This window comes from Vigna umbellata, chromosome 11 (genome assembly GCF_029865625.1).
Source record: "Vigna umbellata cultivar VRB3 chromosome 11, Vumbellata_1.0, whole genome shotgun sequence".
NCBI lineage: Eukaryota > Viridiplantae > Streptophyta > Magnoliopsida > Fabales > Fabaceae > Vigna > Vigna umbellata.
The window spans coordinates 28,907,981-28,935,280 of NC_142175.1; the positions used below are offsets into that span (position 1 = coordinate 28,907,981).

A 27,300-nucleotide genomic window follows, 5' to 3' on the forward strand; every position below is an offset into this window, starting at 1 on the left:
AAGAATGAGGACCAAATTGTACCTTATTTTGAAAGAGGGACGAAAACCAGAAACGACCAATAATAATTTAGGGACTAAAAACATATTTAACCCTTCTGAAAAACTTATTCTAGAAATTTTGTGGAATAGACAATTCGGAAGTCACTTTTACAGACAGTAAAATTGTCATTTTGGAAAATTGGAGTTACACAAAGAAAATTATGATGATGCAGAAATTAAAAGTCAACTAGTTATTCCCAAAAAAAAATTATCAGATTTGTGTATAATATATCTTTGATTATTATAAAATAATTAAAAACGTTTACAATGTTAAAATGAAAGGGAGTTATTCCAGAATAAAATAAAGATTACAGGATGGAAGAACATCAATTTAATAAAAATCTGTTTAAGTTCTATAATAGAAATTGTCAATTATTTCAACATATAACTCAATTCATAATTAAACTTTAACTTTTCAAAAAATTTCATAATTAAACTTTAACTTTTCAAAATTAATCAACCAAACGATGACAATGCTGATCAAGTCACATGGGTCGGTGCTTTAGTACATGTAGCATTATGTTATTGTAATGAAATAATAATAATAATAATAATAATAGTTTGAATTCAAGAAAAAATAATAATTAATTACTTTAGATAACGAGAGATGAAAATCGGTAGGCAGATATTTTATCCAATTCAAACCGTACATAGCAACAAGAGAAAAACCACATTTGTGTGAGCTTATTAATCATACTAAATAGGTAGGCAGATATGATTCACGTTGAAAACTAAAAAAAAAGTTACAAAATTTTCTATGTTATTTTCATCTCTCAAACTCATGTATCACACCTTCTAAAAGAAAACTTCAGATTATATTAATTTGGACACTTTATTTAGCAACATGAGAAAGTCCATGTTTGTGTGATGCTATTTCAAAAGAATAAATAAGTTTATAAATATAAAATATTAGTTGAATTAACTATTTCTTAAATCATCTATTTTTTTTATAAAAAAAATATATATTTAACAGTCTTATTCTATTTTTTATTGATCATTTACTTGTATATTACTTAATTATATGCACATGAGTAATACATTGTGTTTCGTGTGTATTTTGTTTAAATATTTTCTATTGTCCGATATATCTAATAAATAGTTATTAGCTACCACTATAAATTTGATATTTAATATATACTTACGTTTTAAAATTAATCAATCATTTATTATCTAATAAAATTTATTAAAAAAATAATGCAAATCATAATATGTGAGATCTATCAAGCCCATGATAAATTACATCAATTTTAAGATAAATTTTTTTTCTAATCTTTACTCTAATCAAAGTCTTTGTTATTGATAAAAGTAATATTTATAACATAGAGAAAATAATTTATTATTCTTAAGTCTTATTTGTATAAGTTTGGATACTTCCTCCAGTAAAAAAGAAATGTTACTTTGTATGACGTATAATTGAATGATTCATACAATAGAAAATGTCAAGGAGATTATCCAGAGATCGATTGATTGTATCATAGAGACCAAACAATTACTTTTACACAACGATTAGTCTTGATGGAGATTAGTTTACGACAAAACATGATTAACATAAGGTCATGATTAAGTCATCAGTGTTCATTCTGAAATCTATAAATACAAATTTGAAGTAAAGAAATAGATTATTACATTTATTATGTGTTAACTGGTAAACTTGTCTATTGAATTTGGCATCAGAGTTCAAATTGTATAAAAACATTCTCTTCGTATATTCAAATTTTTATTTAAGTATTATCGCAGAAGCAAAAACTACACATATAAACGATGTCCTTGCAAAACGTGAAAACTCAAAGCATAACTTTTACAAAAAACAACACTAAGTCTGAAAATTACAATTAAATATATATAACAAATCCCAAAAGTAGAATTTCCCCGCTACTCCAAATCAATCTCATTTCCAACACCACCTACTCTTATACAAGTACGATCATTGTAGTTGAATACCACAATCACAACATGCAACGCAATTGGACACCACAACCACCAACATGCAAGAGTGAGTAACCAAAAAAGACGATATAGTATATAACATAGTGTAACAACATTAAACACAAACTATAACAAGTCATAGCATCATATCTCAATGTAGGAAAAATATCACAACTAAATCATTCATAAACATATGTTATTTTCTGTTCTAGTTTGACTTAACGATTTAAAAGACAAATGATGACAAAAATAAACATCAAAACATACAAAACTTAGTAAACAAATAATCTCGATCACATAAGTGAAACATCACTTACACAATAATTATAACTATAGTAATTGTTCTAACTAATTTATTTATACTTATTAATTAACACACTGTTATTATTATACGTGTTTTGTTAGATTAGAGATTTTATGGAATTTAGAGACAGTAAAAGTATAATATATAAATATAATGCAAATATTACATTATTTTATAAGTTAATTTTGTTAGATATGCAAAGTTAAATTAAACATGAATTTATTATAAATTAAACTTTTAAATATAAAAAATATTTATTTGAGCAAAAATGTAAGAAAGGTAGCTTTATGTTGTCCATGCCTTTTTGTTGGGAGATCGTGATTTGGGTGGTTCAAGATTCTTTTACTTTAAATTTTGTGTACGTAACTGAGAATATCGGGGAACCCGTTTTTTCTGCCGACACTATGCACTTTCCCGACATGTAATCTCACCATTTCAACTGAGTTCATTGCATCCATAAAATCAAATAAATTTAGTACATATGTTCAATTTGATTCTCAAGCATGAATCTAAGGACTAACATCAATTTGATTAATATTTTCATATAAATATATTTAAGATTTTGGTTTGATATTTGTTTCATGTGTTTTTGAATGAATCACATCAACTCGATGTAGATGTTTTACCCATTGAACTAACAATTTTTTGTTTTTTTTTCAATCTTTTTTAGAGAGTGTTGGTTTTATGATTATATAATTAAGATAAAATTAATATGCGAGTCACTTAATCAATTTTACAAATATATTTAATTTGCTGTATTCTTTTTTATGGTAATTAATCGGAAATTCGTGCATTTTTTTTTAACAATTATATCTTTGTGTTATGTGGAAAACGGAAAAGTAGGAAAATGGAAAAGATGTAAATAAAGATGAAAAGGAACTGAAGGGATCAAACTGTAAATATAAGTTAAAATAATGTAAATTGTAAGAAAATAAATAATTAATGATAAAATAAAAATTAGAAAAAAAATCTATGAAAGTCGTGATCCAGATTGTAATCATCATCGCCAGATTTGTCATTTTTTTATTTGCAAGATTCTCAGAGTGTTTGAATTACCACAATTTGTCATTTTTTTGGATTTGAATAGTTTATATATATATATTTTATGATAATTAAACCAAAATAAAATAAAGAAAAAATTGCATAAATTATAATAACAACTTGAACATTATTCATATTGTATCCGTTGTGCTTATTCATTCCATGTTTTGCAATAGTTATCATAAGTTAACTTTCATTTTGATCCAGTGTTATTCTTTTTTCGAACTATCGACCGCTTTTCCTATCTCTTTAACTTTTATTTTAATGTTTCCTCACTATACTCTGTATCACAATATTCTTTTCTTGTTACATTATAACATTTCCCTATATGCCTTTGTCTCATATTTCCCTTTCAATATTTTGATATTTGATAGCTCAACAATTTTCCAAAAATAAAAAATAAATGTGTTTATGTGTCAATATCATATATATATATATATATATATATATATATATATATATATATATATATATATATATATATATATATATATATATATTATAAATAAATTTTTTTTCAAATACTCATTTATATATAAATTTAATCAGAATTAAGGCACCCATATTTTCTCAAATTTAGTACGTATCAAATTAATCAAAACATACAAATTAAAAAGTATTTTATTTTTATTTTTTTCTCCTTTATAAATAACTTAACACTTAATTTGTTTATATGTTTTTATTAAGATTTTCCTTTAATATTGCTATGTGGGATTTAATTTCACTTGGGCTGTTGAATGGGTTCGGTCGTGTTTAAAAGCGAAAGAAATACCCGACTTTATCTCAAACAAAGTAGCAATTTTAATCTTTTATATTATATTTACTGGATACTTCTATGTACTCACATATGATATTTACATTTTATTTATGTATAAGTTTTATAAATTGATAAAATTATATATAGTTACAAATTTTCACTCTTATATTTGAAAATGTAGTAATGTTTTACACTGTGTCATTTTAGCAAAGTATTTATTAAGATATGTTATTGTCACGCCCCATTAATTATTCTGCTTAGTCACCTCTCTGCTTCCATTAAAGCACCATGCCACGCAACTCAATGCATTAAAAATCCACTGAGAACGAGCACTGCATGCACGCCACTTGTCAATTTAGAAACTTCTGAAGTCAGTAGTGGGGTGCAGGTGTCGTCTAGAGGGACGCTCGTCCGTCTGACAGTGGGATTTGAACAAAAGTAACTTTCTGGAAAATCTCCCACTCTCTACGCGCACCTTCTCCCTTTCCAAACTCAGACTTTTTCTTTTCTCCTCCATCTCTCTAGAATTCTGATCTTTCTCTCTTCTGCAACTCACCATTCTCTACTCCGTTCACGTTTCAGCACCGTAAGAACGACCACTGCGACGTGAGCTTCATTTTGGACCGACCATTTCCAGTTCTGGTAAGTTTCCTTGGGCGATCGTTTCTGGATTTACTACAAAACCTGATCCAGCTGCATGCATGGGTGTAAACTCAATTCTTCCATTTTCGTTTTGTTAAATTTTAGTTGAAGAGTTTAAGAGGAACCTTGAGAATAGAAAGCCACCTTTGGACGAGTGAAACAACTCACTTTTAGGACGTGCACTACAATCCGGGTAAGGGAAGCTTATTAAGTTAATTCTTGTAATTTACTGTGATGTATGATGTAATAGGAATACATGTTTTGTATGAGCGTTCTGAAAATCTGTATGCAGTATGATGTTTGATATTTGATTTTTAGTATGATTCGAATTGATGTATGGAAATGATGAAGTATTCTATGGTTTGATTAAATTGAAAGTGAGCTGTATGATGAGTTGATGCATGAAAAAGTATGGATTTTGTCCTATAATCTGAGTAAATTGATGTATGAAAGTTTATACTGAAAAATGTGTTTACCGTAAGTTGAATTTAAGTATGAAATTCTATGATAATGAATGTTCGATATCGAAACGGTCTTTGACCGATCGGTATTTTTAGTAACTCCTTTGAAATAGTTGAACTCTTTCATTTGGGAAGAATTCTGGTCGAGTATGTGTTGTGTCGGTCTTCTACTTAGAGCTCATAATGAACAGTATCAAGTACCATTGTTAATACAGATCATCCATCTGTATCGACCGACAATGTCGAGTACCATTGTTAATATAGATCATCCATCTGTGTCGACCGACAATGTCGAGTACCATTGTTAATATAGATCATCCATCTGTGTCGACCGACAATGTCGAGTACCATTGTTAATATAGATCATCCATCTGTGTCGACCGACAATGTCGAGTACCATTGTTAATATAGATCATCCATCTGTGTCGACCGACAGTATCAAGTACCATTGTTAATACAGATCATGTAAGACCCAAAAATATATTATATATTATATATATATATATATATATATATATATACATAATATATATTTTAATAAATTTCAGCATTTTATTAGTAATAATAATTGTAGTGGATAGAAAAATGTAAATTTTGGATATAAAATTATAGTAATTTTAGAAGGAGAGGTTCAAATTTTTGGTAACTTATTTAGTAAATTTTTTTAAATTGAATAGTAAAAAGTAAATAGTAAATAGTAAAAAGTAAATAGTAAAAATAAATTTTCAGCATTAAGATTCCTTAGCATGGAAGAAAGTAGTAGGTAGAAATTAGGATCAGATTTGGTGAGAAAATGATTGAAATATTATTTTTAAATAATATTAAAATAATAAATAATATTAAAATATTAATGAATAGTAAATTTTTTTTACTATAAATAGCCATGGGAGGGAAGGGTATTTTGCACCAAGAAAAGAGGAATCTAGTGAGAGCTTGAGAAATAGAGAAGAAAGAGTTAGGGAGAAATTTTTAGTTGCAAGAAGAGTAGAAGTTCTGAAGGGTTTCGGGAAACAAATTCGGAGCAGGAATTAAGCCTGGAATAGAGGTAAGGGGAGCTAATCTTTCTTGTATATGATTTTTATCCATGTTATGATAATGAATATGAGTTATGAGTATGTTAAAATTTTGGTAATGGTAGTTATCTATTCACTTATATAAATTTAGTTTTCATGATTATAATTTTCTTATTTTCAAGTTAGTATGGTAAAAATTTTCTTTTAATTATTTTGACCGTTGGATTTAGCTAAAATTTTAATATATGAATCTTAAGACCTATTTCTTCACTTTGACCGTTGGGATTTGTAATTAGAAGTCTGTACTTAGAGAAATAAATCCTGCATGTTTGAGTAAATTAATTACCCCTGTAGATCTATTACTGAGTCATCTCGGTAAAATATATATTACGACTTATTTGACCGTTAGATCAACTTGAAAATTTTATATATGATTCCTAAGATATATTAATACACTTTGACCGATCGGATTATAAATTGAAAGTCTATGTTTGGAGAAAATAATTTTTAAGTTTTGAAAAATCTGATGAACACTATATTTCTGTTCTTAAGTTATTATGGTAAACATTTCATATATATTTTATTTACCGTTAGATTGAGCCCAAAATTTAGTATGTAATTCATAAGACATATTAAGTCATTTTGACCGTTCAGATTTGTAATTAAATGTTTGTGCTTAGGGAAATTAGTTCCGCATTTTGAGTATAATTGAAAACCACTTAAAATTCTGCACCTAAGTTACCTCGGTAAAACCTCAATATCTATCTAGTTAACCGTTGGATCAACCTGAAATTTTAATATATAGTTTATAACAAATAGTGAATTATTGTGACCATTCAGATTTGAAATCGGAGTTACAGATTTATAGATATTAATTTCGTATCTTCTCAGAGATCTCAATATTGCTTAAATTTCTATTTTTTGATATCTATATTAAATTTCGGTGTTAATATTATATGCTGTTGTTTTAAATCTGTAAATAAGAAATTTGTTAAAAACTATTTGAGGAACACTTTGGCTAAGGAAAGACTTGGTACTTAAGTTGTCCATTGTGACGCACCTCTCTTTCCTGGAAGTCTACTCGACAAGTTTTTAACTTAAATCCTATTGAACAGATTTTGGACTGTTAAATTATTGTGTAATATATCTTGTTGGAATATATTCAGTTTGTATGATTTCTGAAATAATTGGATTTTATTAGATTTGAATTTATGCATCTGAACATGATTGTGAATTATAATAATGTGATTTATGTGGAAAGTATGTGAATGTATGTGATATAGTCAATTTGTATGACTTTTGGGATGATGGACGTGATGCATATTGGTGTATGCATTCTGATTTGGTGTTCGATGCATATTGGTGTATGCATGATGCATATTGGTGTATGCATGATGCATATTGGTGTATGCATTCTGATTTGGTGTTTGATGCATATTGGTGTATGCATTGATGCATATTGGTGTATGCATTCTGATTTGGTGTTTGATATATATATGCAATGTGGTTTAGTGTGTGTAACTCATATTTGTTTATGTAATTTCATCTGGTAAAGTGAGTATAGTATGGTTTGGTATCGGGGTATGGTTATTGTATTGAATTGTTAGCTCACCCTTACTTGTGTGTGCATGTGAATGCGATGATCGTATAATGCGTGATGTTATACGGGAGCAGATGTTATTACAGATGCGATGGCTGACGCTTTTGAACATGCATAAAGGTCGAAAGAGAGATGGGATAGAAGACTTGGGATTGCATTTTAGTGTTTTAAAAATTTATTTCGATCCTGACTATGTGACATTTTATTTTCGGAAGAATCGATTGTAATAAATAATGTACTATTTTGTCTATGTTGAAGTTTAAAATTTCAAAATTTCTATATTTATTTTTTACGGAAAAATTTAGTCGATGTAGCGCCAAAATTCGGGGTGTTACATTTGTGGTATCAGAGCGGTGATTCTTTTCGAAAAATAAAATTTTTGGGATTGGGGAGTGAGAAATCCTATCATGCATAAATGTGTATTCCTTGTTTGTTTGTGAAATTGATCGAGTTATTATGATTCGTGTAAATAGAGCATCATGTCTAGGAGAACTGAAAATGGCAACTCTCAAAATGTGACTGAGAGAATAGAAGGAGTTGTTGGTGCTATCGAGAGGGTGGTAGACATTCTGCACCACAATGCTACAACTGGACCGAGAGAACAAATTAGTCTGACTCAGTTTATGCGTCATAATCCTTCCAAGTTTAATGGGAGCGCAACACCTGACGAAGCAGAATATTGGGTCCAAGAAATCGAGAAAATCTTTGAGGCTATATCTTTGAGGCTATATCTTGCCCAGGGAGGAACGACTCTTGAATGGAAATTGAGATTTTTAAGTATGAACGTGGTAAGCTTAGATGGTGGTTCATCCTGATATTCCGTGAGTGCTCGTTCTCAAGTAGAGAGGAGTATGTCATGCGTGGGAATGGCAGGAGGTCTAGTCCATAACTGTAACTTGGACAGAACAGACTAACCTCAGGTGGCTACTGATGAGCATTCCAGTTACCCCGCCTGAGTGCACGGACGCCTTAGCTACACAGGATTCATACAGTCCGGACGGTCGGTCTAGCATCAGGATTTGGATGGAATTATTGTATGAATTGAATGTATATGTTGTGAATTTAATTGCTGAATTTGATAAGTATGAAATATCTGTCTGACTTGAATTAAATTCAATAAGCTTACCCTTGCATTTCCATTGTGTTGTCTGTCTATGTATATCCGTCTTGTCAAATGCAATGATCATCCGTGTGGATGTGAGCAGAGGGAGATGCTTCTCTGGAGCAAGCGCTTGAAGAAGAAGTTATTGCTGAAGATAACTTAGTAGAAGTTGAAGTGAAGGCCGAACAGTAAAGGCGTTCGGTTATTTTAGTTAGTGTAGTTAGGATAGCGAGCGGCTTTGAGCGAGCGCTCTTTTGTTGGTTGTAAATATTTGGACGTTCGGTCATTTTTGTAAATCGTTCGTCCTCATTCATTTTGTAAACGCTCATTAATTAATACATGAAAGGTCGTTCGGCCATTTATGAATTTCTGCTCCCTTTTTATTTAAAACTGTTTTGCCATATTGATTAATGTGATTATTCTAAGTATATAGTTGATGACTGTATAATTTTGGGATGTTACAGTTATTAATGGGATAAAATTTAATACATGATTTTCTTATTAAATATATCATTTATCAAATGTTGATTTGTGTAGTTATAGTATTTTTGTCAAGATTTAACCACAAATTGTGCTTAAAAGTGATATCTCATACAATATAAGAGATTAATAAATTAAATTTTCACTTTTAAATAATCTAAAAATACATTAAAATGATTTAAATATTAAATTAAAACAATTAACATAAGTTTTTATATTTTTTGAGTTTTTTTTGGCATAAAAATTACATACGATCTCACATTAAATAAATATTAATTTATAATAAATGTCAGTTTTTCGAGGCTATTTAAATTTAAATTCATTTCCTAATTTAATTTTGGAGTTGTCATAATGAGATTTATTGAATCTATAAGATAATTAGTAATTTCCAGAAAATAAAATTGTAACAAATTTTTTAATGAAAAAATATTTCAAATGTAGCAAGTACTTCTTAACATAATCATGTGTATAAATGTGTAAAATATTCTACTTGTAAACAAAATATTATTCAGAATCTACTCTATCAATTTTGTTAATTAATATCAATAAAACAATGTATATGCTCATATCACACAACTAAATTTACATTTTTCACATGAACGATTTAAGTTTAAGACTCTTAGCTCAATTGAATAAGATATGATCAAAGTAGCAAACATTACCCATCACATCAATCCATCTCACACATAAAACATCAATGAACCTAACATGATTGTCTGAATTTGTACATAACATTAGAAAATGCACGTCAAAGTAATAACCACACCACATGGAAGTTGTCTTCACCAAAACTATAGATATAAACATATTTAAAACCAAATAAAATGAATATTGAAGATCTCAGTTTGATTAAACAACGTTTATGTTTATAATATATATAAGTGTGTATAAATAACATTTTACAACTTGGTTTTATATGATTGAGTTGGATTTTTCTTATAACTTTATATTAGAGTCATGAGTTAAAATTTATCCTAACAAAATTTATTATTTGTCTGATATATTGTGTCACCAGCTATGAATGTGTTATTTGTTGTATTTATTTTCATCTACTATAAAATCATTATCTGATCATTCATATATATTTAATTTTAGTTCAAGATATATATGTCTCGACATAAAGATATGTCAGAAATTCTATATTAAATAAAAATAAAACATATTTTTTATAGAAAAGCCTTAACTTAAAAAAAACTTATTTCATTGTATATAATTAATAAAAACAACCTAAAAATTATTAATAATTAATGTGAGAGTAAGCTTGAGGGATAATGAGAAAAAGCTTAACCACATCTTTAAAAGATAAAAAATAATAAGAATATGAATATCTCATACAACCTTGAAATTCAAACTAAGAGAAATTAAGAATTATTTAATTTCTTTTCACTTTTCATTAAAAAAATCCATATATTTGCGAGAAAGAGTAAAAAAAATGTATAAATAAAGAAAATATAAAAAAAGTGTATGTTTATCTGCAAATTTATATCCATAACACAAAGATATTCATAATTTTTAATATTTTCTGTAACAAATATATATATATATATATATATATATAATATAATATATAACATATAACTAATATAGACATAGTTAATTTCATAAGTATTAAAATATATTTTTGCTGATAATTTTACACAGAAAAATTCACATGTACTTATCACTACAAAAATTTAGATTTTACCGGGGGTTATTTTTTCCGTTTCCGGCGGTTTTAACCCCCGGAAAATACGTTACCCGCGGTTAGAAAAACCTGGGAAAAGCTGCGTCGCTAAGTAATTACCGGCGGTTTTTTGAAAAACCGCCGAAATTAGCGAGGGTTTTGAAAAACCGCCGAAATTAGCGAGGGTTTTGAAAAACCGCCGGAAGTAGCAGGGGTTTTTGGAAAAACCGCCGGAAGTAGCGGGGGTTTTGGGAAAACCGCTGGAAGTAGCAGGAGCTTTGGCAAAACCGCCGAAACTAGCGAGGGTTTTGAAAAAACCGACGGAACTAGCAGGGGTTTTTCAAAAAACCGCCAGAAATGTGTACATATTCTTTTTTTTAGTTTTTGACTGTAATAAAATGAGATTATAATAAAATTAGTTTTATTAATCAAACATAGAATAAAATAATATAAACTAAAACTGAATATTATATATAAAATAAACTATATTGTTCAAATTGTTCAACATATTAACATGTCATACAAGTAATTGTTGATATATTAAAAAGAAAAATATTCAATACTAAATTAAAATATAAAAAATATGACTAAGATGTTCATTATATTACTAAAAAGAAACAATGTCTAATTTTTTAGAGGTTTCTTAAGTGTCCACTCCCCTCAAACTCCTCTTAAGCTAATTGCCTCAGTTCCATTTGGTTGGGAAGAAAACCCAGAAATACTTCTTCCTAATTTCTCATATGTATCAGTTCATCCTGTGTTTTCCAAACACGAGAAAATATTCATTCATGTAGAGCATCATCTTCAGGTTTTTTTGTTGCATGCAACTTTGGCCACGATGACAAAGACAAAGGAACCTGCAATTATAACAGTAAAAACATAACTAGTTTAGACCTTGAAGCTTGAAGCTTTTACATTTGATGGGACTAAGATACGAATATTATCTTGAAAATCACCTACTTTTAACGGATAAAATAATCATATACATCTATCCACTTTACCACCCATTTACTCTTACCACATTCCCATTTTCCACACAATTACGATATTATTATAGAATATCTTAAATGACTATTGTTTCACTCATTCATGTAGAAATATAGTTCATCTATACTATGAAGGATACAATACTTAAATGAAAAAATTTGCTTACATATATAACAAATTTAGTTTAATTAAGTTAAGTAAAGGTAATCAAAGCTATTTGACAAAAAAGTTGTAGGGTTTTTAAAATATTTAAAACATTATTCACATGATAAATTATCCAATATCACATGAGTGGATTTCTTTGAATTCTGTGTCTACCAGTAGTACTTTATATATTTTTTTCTGACTTACTTTTGCAATTAATTATCAACTATAAAATTTCACTATCAAATTTAACTGGCCTTACATGTGATTTTCTAGTTTATTAAATGTGAAAACTTATAATAGATATTAAGCATTCAACTTTTATTGACATGTTGTGAAAGTAGAAGAAACATAGAAGACTTGTGGATATGTTTGTGACCATAAAGCTTTAATTTAAAATGCATTTTTTGGCATAATTATAGAAGTCTTCCGGTATTGATTTGATCCATAATACCACCCTATCATCATTTTTTGAGCTATGTATCTCCTCCGTGCTACACCTTTGCCTCTCCTTTTTTTCTATTCTCTATGGATGTTATCACTTTTTTTATTATTTCAATTAAATATTTTGTGATACCTTTAATTCTCTGGTATCATCCTTCTCGGCAACAAAGACAGAGAGTCATCAAACTGATTGGAAGAAATTTTGGCACCTACTAAAATGAAATCAAATTCCTAGACAAATTACTTATTTATAAACCATGATTTATGATTGAAATAATCATGCAGCCAGAAAAGAAAAAACAGCACCTGATAATACACCAACCGCTGGAATGCATTTAATATCTTGCCTGTAAAGAGCAAATGACGTTTCGAAATCAATTTGACTCATTTAAAAATTCAGTTAAAAAGTCATATGGACAACGGCTAGAAAACTCTATCAAGAAAACAGAGCAACAAATACTATACTTAAGGAAAAATGTCATGATGCCTCCAAGCTTTACTGTGTACTCATCATTTGAGGAATTTAAATGGATGTTGTATAATAAAGTATACACTCAAATAACCTATGCAATTTGAATATATTTCAGAAAGCAGAAGTGCCTTTTTAAAATATTTCTTGCACCAACTTTATATTATCCTGATAATGGGCTCTTTGTTCTAGTTATCAGGTTAGCAATAGCCTCTTTCTAGTATTTGAAATACAATTACAGCCTATATTCCAATCACATGTCATCGTTTTGACACATATTCATAATATATGCAGGATGCAGACATGAAAGGCCTCTCTACAATAGGGCAGGAGGCCAAACAATGGATTGGTGGTGGAGGTTGTACCACTGTTCTCCGAGGTCTCTGAAACGCATTAAGAGTAAAAACAGATCATCAGATTCGTCTTAAAATTTTCTTTTTAAGTAAAGTCTTTTTGATGTGGAAAATCATTCCTTTCGTTCAAGTATTTGCGTTTTGATGAACACATAATCAAAGATGAAGAATATTAATAATTATTATACCAGGGAGCTTCGTATGCCAATTCATATGGCCATCTACCAGCACACTGCCACAAGAACAAAATTAATTACAGATAGCAGAAAGTAGAAATCCAAAAGCAACAAGTTCAAATCCAAGAAGAAGTAAACGACTTGAATCAAAACAAGAACAACTTACCAATGTTTCTTAACAAATGAGGTCCACATAGTTACGAGCCGCTTCTGATCCTCAGAAAGACCAAGAAGCTCAATTTTCTCAATTAATGATTCCTCAAAACATAACTGATTTTGTTGTTTATGGAGAAGAAGTTGAACTTACCTACAAAGAGGAACTATCTCCTCCTCAATGTCACGAGTCCAAGGGGCACTCCATTTGAACAATAGTGATGGGATTAACAACATGTCCTCTCCTAATAGTATACATCCAATTAAAACTAACCCAATTCTAACCAATTCATAATTACCTGGTGCAGAGGGTGATTGGACTCGAACTGATTCGAACAAACCAACCTAGGGTTTCTGAAATTGCAAATTTTAAACTTTAAAGAATAAAGAGCAAAGTTGGGTCAATATAACTACAAACACAAACCGACATTAATCAAAACTCACTCCAACCTTCGATTTCTCACCGCGTCAGAAGTCAACGACCAAATCCAATCTCCTTCGACACACAGCGCGATACGAGCGATAGAGAACAAAGAGTGACTCTAGTGTGAGTAGAGAGACCACGACGAAGACGACGCCAATGCTTCAAGGGCTTTTCGAGAAGGTGTAGAATCGAAACCAGTGGTGGTGAGCGCAACTTTGGATTGTGTGATAAGATAAACCCTAAATCAGAACAAATTTGGTATCGCCGTCGTTTTCTTCTATGGTGCTTTTCGCGTCTGGAGGATCTGTTTCCTCAAAAAAGTAGAACGCCTCTCAGACCATCGGATTCCTCTCCTTCCTTCGCATCCCTCGCCACTGCCATTCCAACCGTCTGCACATGAGTCCAAGCAAGGAATCGTTGGATTTGATGGTCTCCCAATCTCTAAGAGAAGCGCGCGAGGGAGGGTGGGTTCAAAGGGAAAAGATAGGGTTGGGGAAAATGATTATGTGCGAGAAAATAGGGTTTGGAGAAAAATTAGAAAAATAAGGGAAATGATGAAGGCACATAGAGGTAAATAGATATTTCGGGATTAAAACTTATTCTAGAAATAAAAAAATATTTAGGGGCGGTTTCTGTTATAAACCGCCGGAAAGTTTTCGGGGTTTCTAAAACCGCCGGAAAATAACCTCTCCTAAAATATATTATTTTTGTAGTGTTTATAGCACAATTGTTCTTAAAAAAAGTTCGGTAAAAATTTATTGCTAAAATATTTTACTTAAAAAACAAGTGTGTATCTTAGTTAAAAATATTGCTCAACATTATTCGGTGAAACACCATATCAAAAGTATTCAACAATAATATTAGAAATTAAATATTAAGTAATTCAAACATAATTAATTCATAACTAAACATTATTGAAAATCTCTAATATAACATTTTAAAAAGTAAATTTATGTTATATAAAATAATTATTGAAAATCTCTAATATAACATATTATTTCCTCTTTTTCTTTTTTTAATTTTTCATTTATTTCGAGTTTAATCATATATTTCATTTATTTATTTTCTTCATTTCCATCCTATTAAAAGTATTTAATTTACTTTTTCTTTTTAAGATGACTTAGTATATTATGTTCATCAAATTGATAAAAAAAAAAGTGACTAACAATTATAATATAAAACAAAATTTACTGTTAGATTTTAAAATTTTAATTATATAATGAATCTGTCAATAAATTTATTAATAAATTATAATTTTTATTATTCTTAATAACGAATTCATTAATAAAATTAGTCAGTAAAATTTATTAAAACTTATACTTTTTATTACTATTCCATCGATAAATATTTCGATATAAAATTAAAGTTGTTGTTTTAAATTTTGATTATTTTGTGTTATGATGTGTGTGTAATTAATTTTTTTTAAAAGTTCTTGATAATGATTTATTTTCTAAAACTTGTTTGTAGTTAAATAAATATTTTAAAATTTTATTGATAAATTTGTTAATAATTAATTTTAAAAAAAAATTATTGATAAATTCATCATTGAAATAGATGTTAAATTTTTTTTGAAAATCTGATAAAATATTTATTTTAAATTCATAAAATTTGCTTAAAGATTTTACTAAAAATAAATGCCATATTTTAGTGAACTCAATGTGGCTTTACGAATTTTTTTTTAAATATTCATCGACTTTCAAGATTTTTTCTCATAAAAAAACAAAAACTAACATATACTTTTTAAACATATACGAATGACAGATAACGAATATGTGTACATTCCATTGTAGTAATCGTTAGGTCACGTCACCTGTATCATGCGCAAACGCAATACTTTTCCAATTTGTACATAATATGTTTAAAAATATTAGATTTCTAAACCAAAACAAGAATAAGTGATCTTTTATTTATTTTTCCCAAGAAAAATACAAACTAAAAATTATTATGTGCACTAATAATCAATAAGTGCACATCATAAGAGGACTTTTTTACTTATATATGTGCAAAGTCTACCTAAAAATTCCAAAATGTTCAAAAGTTTAATCCAAATTAAAAGCTGAATGGTGTCTAATTCAAAAGCAGATACGTTCGGTCAGCAAGAAAGATTCAAGAAGTCTCTATTTTCAAGCTTTGAACATGTCGACGCAGGTTTCCTTTGAAAGTCCTCTGTTCCAGAACTTGTCATAGTATTCTCTGTATGTGAAGTCTTTGTACTGTGCAGGATGATCGCTGTCCACGAGTTGAGGTGCTGGTTTTATGGTTGCATCTGGCGAAGGACAGTAGAACGTGGGAATGGACATTCTTTCCTTCTCACAATTCACCAATGCTCTATGCAACACACTCTTGTACCTGTCGTTGCTTATCACCTTTTCCAAAATGCATCAGCATGTAATTATTTATAATCACACAAGAGTCTCTTTCTATAGAAACATGCCAAAATTTGATTACTCTTGCCACATTAATTTGATTTATGTTTTGATTGTATTGATCCAAACAAATTTATAATATACAATGATACGAACATGTTTCTACAAATTGATTTTATAAAATTAAGATAATTTTCAAATTCATTTTTCAAAATAGTATAAAAGTCACATCTCAAATCTATTTAAAAATTTCATTGAAAAAATTCATTATCAATAAAATTTGAGTTTCAACCTCACAAAAACAATCTATAAAGTAAAATTTACGAACACTTGATTTTATCTTTCGATGTAAGATTTTTAAAACACATACTCACCACCACGAAATCTTGTCTAGAAAGAACTTTATAATATATTCAAAACTTTAAAACACTGAATCAATGAATCTTTATCTTTTGATTATATTTTACTTTCTCATTTTTTTAACTCTAACATTTGTCATATTTAATGGATATGGATCTTGTATTTTAAATAGGATTAAGGTGTGCTCTACCTGAATTTGGTCACCGATATTGACTATGAAGGTGTTGGGAACAGGATTGACGGATAACCAGTTGCCTTGATGGAGGACTTGCAAGCCAGGCACCTCATTCTGGAGCAGAATAGTGATAGCATTTGGATCAGCATGAGGTGGCAACCCATACGTTAACTCTGGCTCAGGACATGGAGGGTAGTAATTCACAGCCATGTGCTGCCCATGTTTCCCTAATGCTTTTTCTACGTAATCTCTCTCCAACCCCAAACTCTCTGATATTCCCTCGAGCAACTTCAACGATAAACCCCTCATTTTTCTACTGTACTCAGCAACATCTTCCCTGAAACAACACCCTTCTCAGGTTAAGAAAATAATCACAATTCTTTAATACTTTTTCACCTAATTTTACAGATTAAGTCCACATCAACCATGATTAAATCAGATTAACATAAAGAGTATAAATCAGGGGTTTGTTAGACCTGAAAGATGGAGGGTTGGAAGGCCATTCCAGAATGTAATCCTCAAGGGGGTGGCAGTGAAGTCTCAAGAAGTCTCTCCAGTTGGAAACTTTCTCAGTCTTGACATTGAAACTGGTGGAAAGCCTTGTTGTCTTGGAAGGGTCGTCGGAGTAATTCTTCAGCCTCTCACTCTCCGGCAACGCAAAGAACTCCTTCGACACATTCACCATCTTCCTCACCACCTCCTCCGGAATCCCATGATTCACAATCTTCAAAACAATTAATTAATCAAAGATCAACAAACTATAATTAATAACAACAATTGTATGTATAAGATGTAGTTTGGAATACTTGAAAGAAGCCATAGTGTTGGCAAGCATGTGCAATGTGTTGGACGATTCTGGAACGACTGGGACCGTCAAAGTCGTGAAGGTCGATGATGGGAATGGAAGGCGAGGAAGAGTGAAGTTGGTGAAGGTTTGGACGGTCGGCGAGCGGTCTGATGAAGTTGGATGGAACACGATCGATGGTGGAGACTAGGTCGGTTAAGAGTGGCTTAGTGGCTATGGTGGTGGTGGTGGCCATTGCTATGCTATGTTAGGTTTGGCTCTGTTGCCTTGGACATGACAACTGATTGTGTTGGCACCTGAATTTATAATGTGCATTGGGCTAATCAATCTTTCTTCATGCCAACGTCTTCTGCATGACTCATCCCTAAAGCCTTTTATGACGTCACAAACTTTTTTATTTTTTATTTTTATGTATTGAACATAATGTGGGAGGTCGCACCTGTTATTACATTTAATATTTATTTATTAAGATGTTATCAAGTTACCTCAAATATATTATATATTTATTGAAATATTTATTGTTTATTAAATATATTGTATAACTGATTATTAAATTATTTAACAATGTTCAGTTTTATTATTTAAATATATATTTATTGACAATGAAAGAAATATAAAAATAATATAATATATATAAATAAACGTAAATTTCATTCTATAACTTAATTTTTATAAAAAATAAAATCTACTTCTACATAAAGTCAGTAATGGTTTCGGTTGAGTTGGTCCAAAAGTCGATCTGATCCAAAAGTCGATCGTTCTTTCTTATTCTGTTCTCTTTCGATTGATTAATTCTCTCTAAAAACGTAACTTACTCTGATGGATTGTTGATATATAGAAGACACCTCGACACTTACGATATCTTTTTCAAAGAAGTCTTTATTTTATTAGAATAGATCAAAGTTATTTTACATAAATATCAATAATATACAATAATATATTTATAGGACTTATGACAGTCAAACACATTGATTAATCATTATTAATGCTAACCATTAAATCTAATAATCAATTATTAATATGATATATTTATAAAATATAAAACAATCTAACTTATCAATACATATTAATATATCTACTAATTGCTCAAAGATAACAATTAACTATCATCTATATATATTTCATACCGTACAATAACTATTATTTTATATATACAGATTTTGTTCTATACGTATCCCTCTTAAACAGGTATAACATGTGAATCTCACATAAAAGAACAATTAAGATATATTAGTTTTTAATGTCATATTTATCAATGATTATTGAATAACTTTTCTATTGCAATTAACTATATAATAAATGGTCATATTCGACACGGCAATTTATATAAATGGCAAGACTACAAAAAGGTATGGGAAGGATTAGTATTCCTTTATTATAAGAAAGAGGCAAAATTTAATATAAGAATACAACACATGACAGAATTATTAAGTTGTGATTACTCATCAAACAAATTAAAGATGAGAGAGAAAAAACTTCTCCATACCGTTGCCCACGTAATATTTAGTTTACTTAATTTTATTTAGTCTTTTAATTTATTTGAAAAATTCAATTAAATCTATAATTTTTATTTAATGTAATTAATTTTTTAATTTTGAAAAATATTTAATTATGTTTTGTATAGATTGACATTAATTTTGTATTCTAACAAGTACAATTAGTTATATTTTCTTTTTAATTTTTTTATCATGTAGTAAATTATTATCGTGTCATATGTTAATGTTAAGTATCAATGTCTTAGATTTTATATTTAAAATTTTTATTTTATTTAATTCTTTTTTTTTCTAAATTGAATAATGTTGTCCATTTTTAAGATAAGACTAAATTAATAATTAAGTTTAATTACTATGTATGTATATTAAAATAATTGTTTAAAATTATACATAAATTTTCAAATTTAAATTAATTTAATTTTACGTTTTCAATTTCAATAAAAAAAAATACATTTGTCATTGACATACTACTAACAGAAATGATAAAATTATATATATTATTTTTTCTAAATTCAAGACCTAATTGAAAAAAAATTAGGAGACCAATTTGAAATATTGTGATAAAAAACATTTTGGTGTATTTTTGTGTTTTTATTATTCACTCAATCTTGTATAACGTAGTTTGATTTATCTAAACAACTCTTTTCAATTTTATTAAAATGTTTTGTAGAATTTAATTCAGTTTTAATATAGTTTAGTTTAGTTAATGTATTTTAATACTTTACCATGACAACGAAATGATTATTAACATTAGGAGGAATAATATAGCCTGAGTATATATTCTTTACGTGCTACTTACTTGTAGAAATATACATTCAATATTTTAATTTTAAATATCTTTGCCTCTTTACTCAATTAATTTACTGTAAAATCGTAAAACATTTAAAAATTTATCAAATTAGTTTTTTTCGTATTCGAAATTTTATCAAAAGGAGATTATAATTCTGAAGGTGCATCTTCTTTTTTCACACGTTTAGTTTGTGCTAAAGTACAAGTAAAAAGAAGTATTTGTGTGGGTGGAAGTGGAAGCATGTCATATCGAATTGTTGAGGGGGTAACAATAGCCACGTTTCAAGAAAAAACTATTGTCATTTATATGATATTTAAAAATGTTTATACCAATGTCATATATTTTCTTTTAATTTTGTATGTCAAATAACCTAAAAAGAACTCACTTCACTTGCATAAAAATAGTTATTTATGGTGACCAATAAATAATACACTTCACTTACATAAAAAAGTTATTTATGGTGATCAATAAATAATACACGTATAAAAACGAAATGACATCAAAAAATTATTTTACGGTTGATTATGTTAGGTCGGATGTAAAATTATGCTGTAAACTAATGCTGAAACTAATCTTACTCGATGCAAATCTTTTAATGAATAAGTTTTGGATACAAATATGAAACAATTTAATTCTTTAAAAACACACACACACACATTTTGTGTAGAATCATGTGAGATTATATATGGTTTGACATAAATCTTTTTATACTTTTGTTTATTCGATACAATTTTATGTCGGAGTATGACTATTTAATGTAAGCTAGGTTAATCCGACGCGAAAAGTTTTGAATATATATATATATATATATATATATTCAAAACTTTTGTCGATATAGAACAGATCACAAAACTGTGATGTTTATAATAATATATTCTTAACTTGATATTTTTCAAAAGTCAAAAGTAAATCCATGTTCATAACTAGAAGAGATGCACTTTCAATACAATTGTTTTTTTAATGTCAGTGATTCATTAATTATTGTTAGCAAACATCTGCAAGATGCTGTCTTATACAAATCACATGCATGCCATGGATAAAAAATCACATAGTGGAGACTTGAAATCTGCAGATCCAACTTCTTTTGTAGGTTACCAACATACACCTAACTCATCTCTGCCAAATAACATTTGCCAAACTTCACAGCAATATTTGCCATGGATATGGACATGGACCACACAAACTGTCACTAATAGTTTCCAGTTTTCGCAAACAAAGAAAAGAAGCGTTATGCTGGCGTCATATTCACTGTATAATTGATGACCTCACTCACCTTCGTCACCCACTATAATGTATATATATATCCTACGTCTGTGTACTGAAACTTTCTTTAGTTACGTACACTTCTTTACTCTTTAACATGTGCACTACCCATATTTGCAGAATATTAAAACTATTTCTTCATTTATGTAGAAAACATTGGAGTGGGTGCGCGTAATTTCTCGAAATAGAGTTATTTTAGGGTGGAGAACTGTATCATAACAATTTGAATAAGTCACTTCTCTTAATTTCACTTTAATGTTCGGCATAATCTTTTCTTGTAGAGTCCAAATTTGAGTGACTGAATATTTGTTAAAGACACCCTGACATTTAATAAATATAATTCACATACCTTCTTATCTTATCTCTCTGTATTTATAAGTTTCGAAATCGAATTTTGGTCAAAATTGGTTCAATCACGACCCAATATGTCGTAAACTTGTTTTATCTAGTTAATTTTATATATTCTTTAATGTATAAGAGACTTATAGGTCATCAACGTGTTTGGTGACCGAACGGTCTCGACTAGTTCAAAGATTTAGATGAGTTAATCGACAGTTCGTTATGGGATTTGCGCTGATCAATCGATCTATATTATACAAGAGTTAAGTTGTACATCAGATTTAGAAAACAAACAATTTGATTTATATGAACTTTAATATACATACTACTCTAGGTATTTGACCTGTATATGGTAGTTCAACTTATGTGTTTTCGAGGATTTATTATCTATAATTGAACTTTGATTCATGTTAGATAACGAGTTTATGGGAAATGTTTTGAATTTATTTGATAGGAGATGCACTTATATTATTTAGGTGTTAAAAGTAGTGTCTAAGATGACATGTGCGCTCAATTATGAATCATCTTATTTTTAGTCGATGTAAAATTTTCAATCTATTTCTCTTATGTCAAGAAATATACATCTTGATTATGAAACTAAATATTAATGAATGATTCAATAACAATTCGATAATGAGTGTCACGATAGATCCAACAAATAACAAAACATTTTGTAACAAGCGGTATAATATTTCTATTAAACAATAAATCTGACTAGATATGTTTTAACCCATAATTTTGATATATAGTAAAAATTGAAATATAAATCTATCTTAATTCTACAAAACCAATTTATAAAATAGGTTTTTACTAACTTATATTGTATAAAATCTTTAATAAATATGAGATTTGTAAAATTTAGTAACAATATTTAAATCAATATATAGCATATGATAATAAGTCTTTGAGTTTTTCTTTGTATATTTTTTTAACTTTTTACATATATATTTTTATCTTTATTAGATATAAAACTTACATTTGTATAAAAATATCTTCATTTGTATTAACTTGATGATTAATCTCAGGTCGAATTTAAAACAATATGGTTATCATAACGTTATATTATTAGTGAATACACTTATAAAATCTCCATTTTCTCTTCTTCTTTTCCCACCTATATCGCTTCTTTAACATGTATATAGAGCACAAAGAGATGGTGTCTATTAATAGGTTATCACTCGATCATTATTATTGATTCCAGTGGACACTGGTTGTTTGGCTTCTTGCATAAGTTGCGCTCTGGTCCCCCTCACTTTCACATGAGAATCCATTTTTTTTTGTAAAGTTGAAAAAACAAACAAACATATCTTCTTCTTTTTAATGAAAACATCTGATACAAAACATTACTATTATGAGGATTAGTTTGGTGATTCACGTGTTATACTTATTTAACAAGAGAATGATACCAAATATTATTTCTTTTCAATGTATGAAATTGAGTAATCATTTCAAGCATTATTTTTCAACTTTTTTCTTTGTTAGTGGTATTCTCTCTCGAACTATGTGTAATTGTTAAAGATATTTTAATATTTAAATCAATTCAATCGGTTTTACAATTAATATTGTAATAAATGTATTTTAAATTTTTTAATAATCATACATTTAACTATATTGTAGGTTTTTTTTTTATTTCTCACTAAAATCAGTTTAATCATAATTCAATTTTGTTAAAAGTGATTACTAATTTGTTTTGTTTAACAATTAATAGTGTAATAAATACATTCTAAAAGTTCTAACAACTATATATTTAATATATATATATATATATATATATATATATATATATATATATATTATTTTTTATTAAAATTGACTTAATCTCAATCTTGTTAAACATGATTATTAATTTATTTAGTTTAATCAAATAACTAATTGAATCTAATCGGTTTGATCTCAATGTAATTTATCGGTTTGATGTGATTTGATCTATATATATACCTGTGAATACATGTATATACATTATTAAATTTATTTGACAAAAACTGTATATCAAATATTGGCTGCCAAATATTTTTCGTCGAACCTTTTCTTTTCAGTTTATTATTTAACTAATTATAAATGTCACATTGTTTTGTCAGCAATTAGGGCAACTGTAATGTTTCCCTAGCTAGGTTTTCTTATCACTTTGAGATTCTAATTGGTAACAAATACCACACATGGTAGAAAACAAGAGAAGACGAAAAGAAAGTGGTATAGTTTTATTCTATTAATATAATCCTAATAATATCCAACAGAGTAAAAATAAGCAAAACATGACAGGAAAAAACTAATTGGTCCCATATAGAGCACGATTCAAACTTATTTATTTCTAATTCAATCAATCACTTTTTTCTAATCTAGCAACTTTAAAAACTTTAAGTAATCTTTTCATAACCTCACATCCATACATTTCATCCAATAATCATGTCATTAAACATACGTACTTACTGAGAAAATTTTATTTATACATTGTCAATATCTTACTCTTTCATTTTATATATTAACATTCTCGTTTAAGAATTCAGACAAAAAAAAACGTTAAATCTTCGGAAAAAAGCAACTCATTCCTTTGGTACACAGTAAAATATAGGTTTTTGTTACTATGGATTTTAGTCTGACCGATTTGTAAGGACTACCGAGAGCTGAGCGGTATATTTTTTAAGAAAACGTTTTATAGCCACTTAAACTCAGGTTTTACTCACGACTAAATTATAAAGGCCTACATAAAAAAATTCTGACTGGAGCGTCGGAGTGTTTTTTGCAAGGAATTTGGATAACCGGAGCTTGGAAAAGCAAGACGCTCGGCAACGACAACAAAACGTTTGGTGACGGCAGGAGGACGTTCAGCGGTATCCTCGTCCCATTTCAGCATAAACAGTTTTCATTTGGGGTGATGGTAGTATCATTCTGGCTTTCTGTTGCACTTAAAATTGTCGTTCTTTTTCTGAGAAAAATTTGGTTCACGTACGATTTTCAGCTCAAATTGTCGTGTTTAAAACGTTCATTTTTTTAATTAAGAAACAGCTCATCTCGGTTTTATTTCAAAGGAAACGTTACCAGCAAACAGATTATAAATTCAACACTTCTGCATTCTTGTTCAACTTGTCGGAGTAATCTTTGAACTCAACCATTTTTTTTTTCAACTTGTCGGTGTAATATTTGAATCCAACCATTTGTTTTCATGAAGCTAGGAAGTTATAGAATACGCGGTTGAGTATAAATATTAAAGTTATATTGGTAGAATAAGTTTTAAATGTTTGTCATCTTCAAACCAAATTGCATACTTATCCTGAATTTAATTAGATTATATTAATGAAATTACTTTAATCACACTTTTTGTTCATAATTATTTTAGTTCACAAAAAAAACATTTAATATATGTAATTTTAGACTTTTAAACCTATATTAACGAAAAACGTTAAATTAATAACGTCTTATCCATTCATAAACGTATGTATTTATAATGAATAATAGACGTTAAATTGTGGTTTTTTTTTTAAAAAAAAAATTGACAGTATTTTCTTCACTTAAATCATAAAATAATAATATACAAATCAAAAATACACTATAGCAATGTGCAGAATTTTGTTTAAGTATTATAAATATGTCAAATATAGTGGTAAAGTACTGAAAATTTTGGAAAAATACTAAAAAAAACGTGTGTTAAAGGATTGAATTTATAAGATTCCAGAATCTCAATCCCTCCGAGAATTGGTCAATACATTTGTCACCTCATTTATAAAAAAAACAAAAACACAATCTCTAAAAATACAGACTTTTCTCTTTTTTTTTTTCTTACTTCGTGTTTCTCTTATTGAACATTGGAAATCACTATAGTGATTCTTTTAACAAATCCTTTCTTTTTATCTAATCAGTTTTTCCATCCCACTAAGTTAAATTTTAGCTCTTTTTTCTCTATATCAATTATGTTTTTCTTTTAAAAATTTCTTGCTTGCATGTCATCTGAGTCATCAATATGAGTCCAAGTTGATAAATGATCATAATGATATGGTTTGATCATATTTGTGATGGTTCTATAGGTAGACAAAATATTATGTGGTATTGAGAACATTTTGACGTTAGAATTGTCTAGAACTCTAGAACTGTTTTCACGTACGAAAGGAAAGTTAATATTCTTCTTTTACTCGTTAAGTTTTGTTAAGATTTTAAATTGTGATTTTGAAAGGAATCTGGTTTTTTGCTGGATATGTTGTTGTTTGATCTATAAATTGGTGATTGGGTCAAATTAATGCAAATTATGACATGTTTTATAACGGGATAGGTTAAGAAAGGTTTGGAATTATCAGTTTGAGTGATTGAACAAGTTAATAAAGGTTTGAAATTACCAATTTAAGTGACTAAAACAAGTAAAACTCTACAATTCAACACTATGTTGTCATGTGCTAAGTGGCGCAAATGGGCGTTGGGCTCCAACTTTCCTTTTTAAGTTAGTGAGTATTTTCGCAACAGAGCGTTGAGTGATAGTTTGTATTGTTAGGCATGCCTAGTCGTTTTCATTGCTAAGCGTACTCATCATAGAGAGAGCTTCATAGGTCTCAAACACTAGCGCCAACTTAGGATGTTGGATACTAATTAGATTTTAGGTTTTTTAAACGTTGACGTTAGGTTCGTCATTAATATTGTTTATGTTTGCTATGAAATTCTTATTTTTTTTTTTAATAATCACTTTTAATGTATATGAGATAACATGTATTAAGTTATTTCATGAATAAGATATTGATACATTTGATTAACTCTTTAACTAGAACTTTAATTTTTGTAATATCTTTTGAAAAATCGATTTTGTTAGACTTTTTTTATAATACATTTTGCTCTGCATGTACACTATTTTTATTTCAATATACCTTTTGGAATGGCGGTAATAAATTAATAATAGGTTTAATTCTCTTGCTTTGTATTTATAAATATATAATATTTTATTTCAGTGATTTTAAACTATTAAAATGAAATAGTACATCCCTAATATATTTCATATTATATAATAAATGCATTTAATTATGCATTCAATAATATATTTTTAAATTACATAATCTATAAATATATTTTAAACTATATAATTCGTAATAGATTTTTTAATTTAACAATAAAAAATGCATTTTGGATTCCGTATATTCTCAAAAATATAAGTTTTTAAAAAAATGTTAAAATTCAACATTCTCCCAAAAGTGTTTTCTAAAAGTGTTAAAATTTTGGTATCTAAAAAATAGTTGCCGAAAATGTGATAAATTCAACACATTTTGTTGTGTTTTTCTGACCGTAATACAAGTAGAGTTCTTTAAAGCATTAAATTTTAACTCTTTATGCTTATCCTTTCATGATTATGTAGTGTTTATCAAATTAGAGTTTTACCCTTCATAAGAAAACATTGACCTCACTCAATTAATAAAAAAAATTAAATGGTCAGAATTTAATTAAAAAATATTTTTATATATTGTATGACATTAATAATAGATTAATACAATATAAAATAAAATAATTAAAGCTAAATAATATATCCTCAAAAATATAAATTTAAAATTAAATTAAATTTG

The 27,300-nt window shown here is 28.3% G+C and overlaps 1 protein-coding gene and 1 long non-coding RNA gene across 15 annotated transcripts; both read right to left on the bottom strand.

Moving 5' to 3' along the window:
- Nucleotides 1-11,610: 11,610 nt before the first annotated feature.
- LOC148191437 (uncharacterized) lies at nt 11,611-14,683 on the bottom strand. Of its 14 annotated transcripts, XR_015782826.1 has the most exons (8): nt 14,205-14,683; nt 13,909-14,108; nt 13,768-13,811; nt 13,614-13,657; nt 13,438-13,455; nt 12,910-12,950; nt 12,737-12,834; nt 11,611-11,885 (listed from the first exon to the last, which is right to left on the bottom strand). It is a non-coding gene; the product is annotated as an uncharacterized LOC148191437 (long non-coding RNA). The 14 variants fall into 14 exon arrangements; XR_015782834.1 differs by lacking the exon at nt 13,438-13,455 and having other exon boundaries at nt 12,737-12,812; XR_015782828.1 differs by having other exon boundaries at nt 12,737-12,812; nt 13,768-14,108.
- A 1,383-nt stretch (nt 14,684-16,066) lies between these two features.
- On the bottom strand, nt 16,067-18,142 carry LOC124827808 (protein DMR6-LIKE OXYGENASE 2-like). The gene is made up of 4 exons (XM_047300956.2): nt 17,886-18,142; nt 17,556-17,803; nt 17,095-17,416; nt 16,067-16,544 (listed from the first exon to the last, which is right to left on the bottom strand). The coding sequence occupies exons 1-4, from the start codon at nt 18,117-18,119 to the stop codon at nt 16,302-16,304; spliced, it is 1,047 nt and encodes a 348-aa protein (XP_047156912.2). The 5' UTR covers nt 18,120-18,142; the 3' UTR covers nt 16,067-16,301.
- Nucleotides 18,143-27,300: the final 9,158 nt, after the last annotated feature.